At 59.5% G+C, this 4,159-nt stretch overlaps 1 protein-coding gene across 2 annotated transcripts in view; it reads left to right on the plus strand.

The window, feature by feature from the left end:
• LOC108520936 (calsenilin) overlaps positions 1-4,159 on the plus strand; it is a 79,440-nt gene that overhangs the window by 36,957 nt on the left and 38,324 nt on the right. Inside the window, exon 1 of one of the 2 annotated variants that reach the window (XM_017860521.1) lies at positions 7-256. The exons of the other annotated variant lie outside the window; for it this stretch is intronic. Within the exon in view, the coding sequence (XP_017716010.1) occupies positions 154-256 (103 nt within the window). The 5' untranslated portion in view covers positions 7-153. Of the gene's footprint in view, positions 1-6; positions 257-4,159 lie in introns of those variants that run through there. 2 annotated transcript variants of the gene reach the window in all.

The raw sequence follows: 4,159 nt of genomic DNA on the forward strand, positions 1-4,159 counted from the left end.
CCCAGCCAACCCCGCAGCCCCCCCTGCCGGGGGCATGTGAGCCGTCGCCGCCCCCGAGAGGCCGTGCGGGCTGCACTGGCCCCGGCGCCTCCGAGGCAGTGTGCGGGCGAGGGGTGCGCCCGGCCCCCAGGGCCCCAGGCAGCCCGGCACGCCATGGGCATCCAGGGCATGGAGCTGTGCGCCATGGCCGTGGTGGTGCTGCTGTTCATCGCCGTCCTCAAGCAGTTCGGCATTCTGGAGCCCATATCCATGGAAGGTAACGCGTGGCCACCCGCCCCTCCGCCGCCTCCGCGGGAGACCCATGGTCTGGAGGGAGGGACAGGCATCCGCACGCCGGGGTGCACTGGTCTGGCGAGGAGCGGCCTGGGCCGCCGCCCCCTCCCGGCTCCGGAGGGTTGGGCCTGGGAATAAGGAGACGTAGAGGGCCCGGGCTCCAGGGAGCCCCAGAGGGGACGAAGCCGCAGCGCTTGGGCTGGGTGTGAGCGAGGCGCCTGGTGACACCGTTAGCGGACAGCCCCTGCCGTCCTAGGCCTGCAGTCCGAGCGCCCCTGGTGAGCACACCAGCTTGGGCCGCCCTGTAGTGGGAGGTGGCACAGGGTGCAGATGACAGGAAGGACCCTCAGCCCAGGGCACCTGGCAATGGGGAGAGATTTGAGGCCTCTGCCGTGTGATGGGGCCTCCCCTTTCGCCCCCCACCTGGTATCCAGTTACCCCTCCCCAAGCAAGGTTCAAGCCCATGGGATCAGTAACCAAACCCGCAGGCGCCACATTTCTGTCCCAATAAAATATTAACTGAGGAGACAGACCCACACTTGGATCAGACATTGACGGGCCCCCTGGGGCCCTTCCATGGCACACCTGGTTCTGAAGGGGACCCTGAAGCCAGGGATGTAGGTTGCCCCCTGTTCAAAGAGGCCCCGCACCTCTGGACCCTGGGGAAGGGGCCAGCTCATCCTGTTCTCATCCCTGCTGCCCTCTCCGAGGACATGGGCATCCTGCCTGCCCCAGCACTCTGCTGACCTTGCTGGGCTCTAACTCTCAGTACTGAGACCCAGAGGCCTGAGGATGAGAGAGAGAGAGCCTGCCCCTGCCTAGGAGCTGCCCAGCAACCCTTCGGGCATGGGGATGTGCCCCGAGCCCCTGTGAAGGGCTGCTGAGGGCGAGAAGGGGCAGGAAGCAAGTCTTCCCTCCATTCTGCCTTCAGTGTCCAGGGCTAGTTCTTTTCCCAAAGTCCACGGCCACATGCCACTGACAAGCCACTGGACTCTGCCACACCTTGTCTCTTGGTGAGTGTATGAGGCCCAGAGAGAAGGGGCTTGCTCCGGGTGGCTCAGAGGGGTGCCACCAGGAGCTTTGGATTGGAGATGGGGAAGAAAGTGGCCCAGGCTGGGCCTTCACTCGGCCAGATGCTGGCCCTGGCAAGGGAGTCTGTGACAGGGAACTTCGTGGGAAATACAGGTGCTGGGATTGGGGCAGAGCGTGGAGGGTGAGCGTCCTGTGCTGCTGTGCCTCCGAGGACCGTGCGTCCTGCAGGGAGTGCCATCCCCTGTCCTCTTGTCCCATTTTCTTTCCCCATCTGGAGCCTGCGGTGGGCGTGGAGGGTGGCTGGTGCCCAGGGAAGCTGTGATCTCTCCATTGCTCTTCCCTGATCCTCGGGGCCTCCAGTGGCCAGGAGCAACAGCCAGCCTCACTTCACTTAGTACCTCAGACCTTCCTAACAGCAGGCTCACCCACAGTCAGGGGCAGTGTGAAGTTTGCCTTTGTGATTTCTGAGGAGGGATTTCTTTGCAAGGTGGACAGTATGCACAAGACAACAGATGGTTTATTCCACCTGCCAAAAACCTCATTCAGGCTCCCATGAATCTCTGTCTTCTGGTGCATGTGCCCACTCATACCCCTGGAGTTCTGGGGTCTTGATCCAGTTGGGGGAGCTCAGAGCCTCACAGTCAGCTAGGCCTATCCTGGGATCCTGTCGCCTTCATAAACTGGCTGTAAAAATCCCTGAAACAGTCCGAGCCTCAGTTCACCATCTGTAAAGTGGGGCCGATAAGAATTCCTGCTCCCTAGGGCTGTGGCGGGCTCGAACTAGTCAGTGAGGTTTGCACGGATGGTAAATGTGCAGGCTTTGTGAGCCATGCTTATCAGGGATACTAGCGATGAGTGTCAGTGATACAGTAACAGCACTGAGTGAGCCATTCTCTCACTCAGACACCCCCACCCCCGTCAGACGGAGGGGGTTGTGAGTTCCAGATGTTCTGTTGGTGGGGAATGGTGTCAGCCACCCCAGGGCCTGGAAGCTCCCATTGGCCAGGCAGTGTCTAAGGAACTGTCAGATGAGCTGTGAGGAGCCCAGGCTGTCCCAGCAGCCTGGATGTGAGCTATCCTCAGTGCCGCTGGGGGCCGGAAGGGGCCTGTTGGCCCAGCTCCACTCCAAGCCTGCGCGTGTGTAGTCAGAGGGGTCTCTTGTCCTCTCTGAGCCTCCGTGGTTCTCATCTGTAATAGACCAGAGTTATGGTGCCCTGGGGATTGCTAGGAACTAATGGATCCGGGTTCTGGGGACGCAGCCTTCTAGAAATACATTCAGCAGTCAAAAAGCCTTCCTCTCTGCCCTGGGTCCCCCATCAGTCCCTTTCCCTGGATGACCTCATGGAACAGTCACCGCAGTCACTTTTCCTGAGCAGTAATGGAACAGGAAGCTCACCCCTTGATCCATAGACAAGGGGGCTGAGCCCGGGTTGGTGGCATGGCTGTCCTGACCACCAGGGCAAATCAGTGGGCAGCAGGGCATGGGCCTGGCCAGAGGCCAGGCTAGCCTCAGTGTGACAGACCCTGGGTGGTAGAAAGGCAGTCCTCATCCTGTCCGCTTAATTAGGATTTCTCCTTCCCTGGTAACCTACGGGATATCAGAGATGAAGAAGCTTCCTGCCATCCACGAGCCTCACCTCGGCAAGGGTGCGAGAGCCTGAAGCTGCTGGGATGGCCCTGAGGGCCATCAAGGGGATCTCGTCTTGGCTTTGGGACCTGGACCCTGTGGGGCAGGGTGGGGGTGGGGTCTGCCTCTGAAGGGCTATGGTGCCTGACACTCCATATTTAACACAGTGGGGTCCCAGCCCAGAAGGTCCATAAAGCTCCTGAAATTATGGGCAAGATTGTGTGCTTGGTGCTTCTTCCTGGAGTGCTGAAATACGGTTCTCAAGGGGATCTGTGTTCCCCAAGTGCTCGAAGGCTCGCCCCGTGGCTCTCCGTGGAGCCTTGCTGGTGGAGGGTGTTGGTGGGCCCCGGCGGGCAGCATCCCTGATGTGCTAGTGACATAAAGGTCCTCCTTGTCCCTCTGTGGTTCCGGGCTCCTAGCACATTCCTTGTAGGAGCCGAGACTCCCTTACATGCTTGATTTTTCCCCACAGCCTTGTCACTCCCCTAAGATACTGGGTATCTCAGTTTCTTTTCTTTTCTTTTTTTTTTTTCGAGACGGAGTCTCATTCTGTCGCCCAGACTGAAGTGCAGTGGCCTGATCTCGGCTCACTGCAAGCTCCACCTCCCGGGTTCACGCCATTCTCCTGCCTCAGCCTCCCGAGTAGCCGTGCCCACCCTGGGGCATTGAACCCTAAATCTTTGGGTGGAACCCAGGCACTGGGATTTTTAGGAGTTTGTGCCCTAGGTCCCCCATCAGTCCCTTTCTCTGGGTGACTTCATGGGGGAGTCACTGCAGCCACTTCTCCTGAGCAGTGTTCAGTGTCATCAGTGGTGAGCAAACTCTGAAGCCAGAGTTGGGAGTTGAGGCGCAAGGCCTTCGAGGACAGGGACTCTCAACGTGTGCTGTGGGTCAGCAGCAGCAGCAGCAGCCCAGGAGCTTGGTAGAAATGCATCTTCAGGGTCGGGCAGGGAGGCTTACGCCTGTAATCCCAGCACTTTGGGAGGCCAAGGCGGGCGGATTACAAGGTCAAGAGATCGAGACCATCCTGGCTAAATCGGTGAAACCCCATCTCTACTAAAAATACAAAAAATTAGCCAGGCATGGTGGCAGGCGCCTATAGTCCCAGCTACTCCAGAGGCTGAGGCAGGAGAATGGCGTGAACTCGGGAGGTGGAGCTTGCAGTGAGCCGAGATCGCGCCATTGCACTCCAGCCTGGGCAACAGAGCAAGACTCCGTCTCAAAAAA

Source organism: Rhinopithecus bieti, unplaced genomic scaffold (assembly GCF_001698545.2).
Source record: "Rhinopithecus bieti isolate Rb0 unplaced genomic scaffold, ASM169854v2 scaffold_54331, whole genome shotgun sequence".
In the NCBI taxonomy this organism is placed as follows: Eukaryota; Metazoa; Chordata; class Mammalia; order Primates; family Cercopithecidae; genus Rhinopithecus; species Rhinopithecus bieti.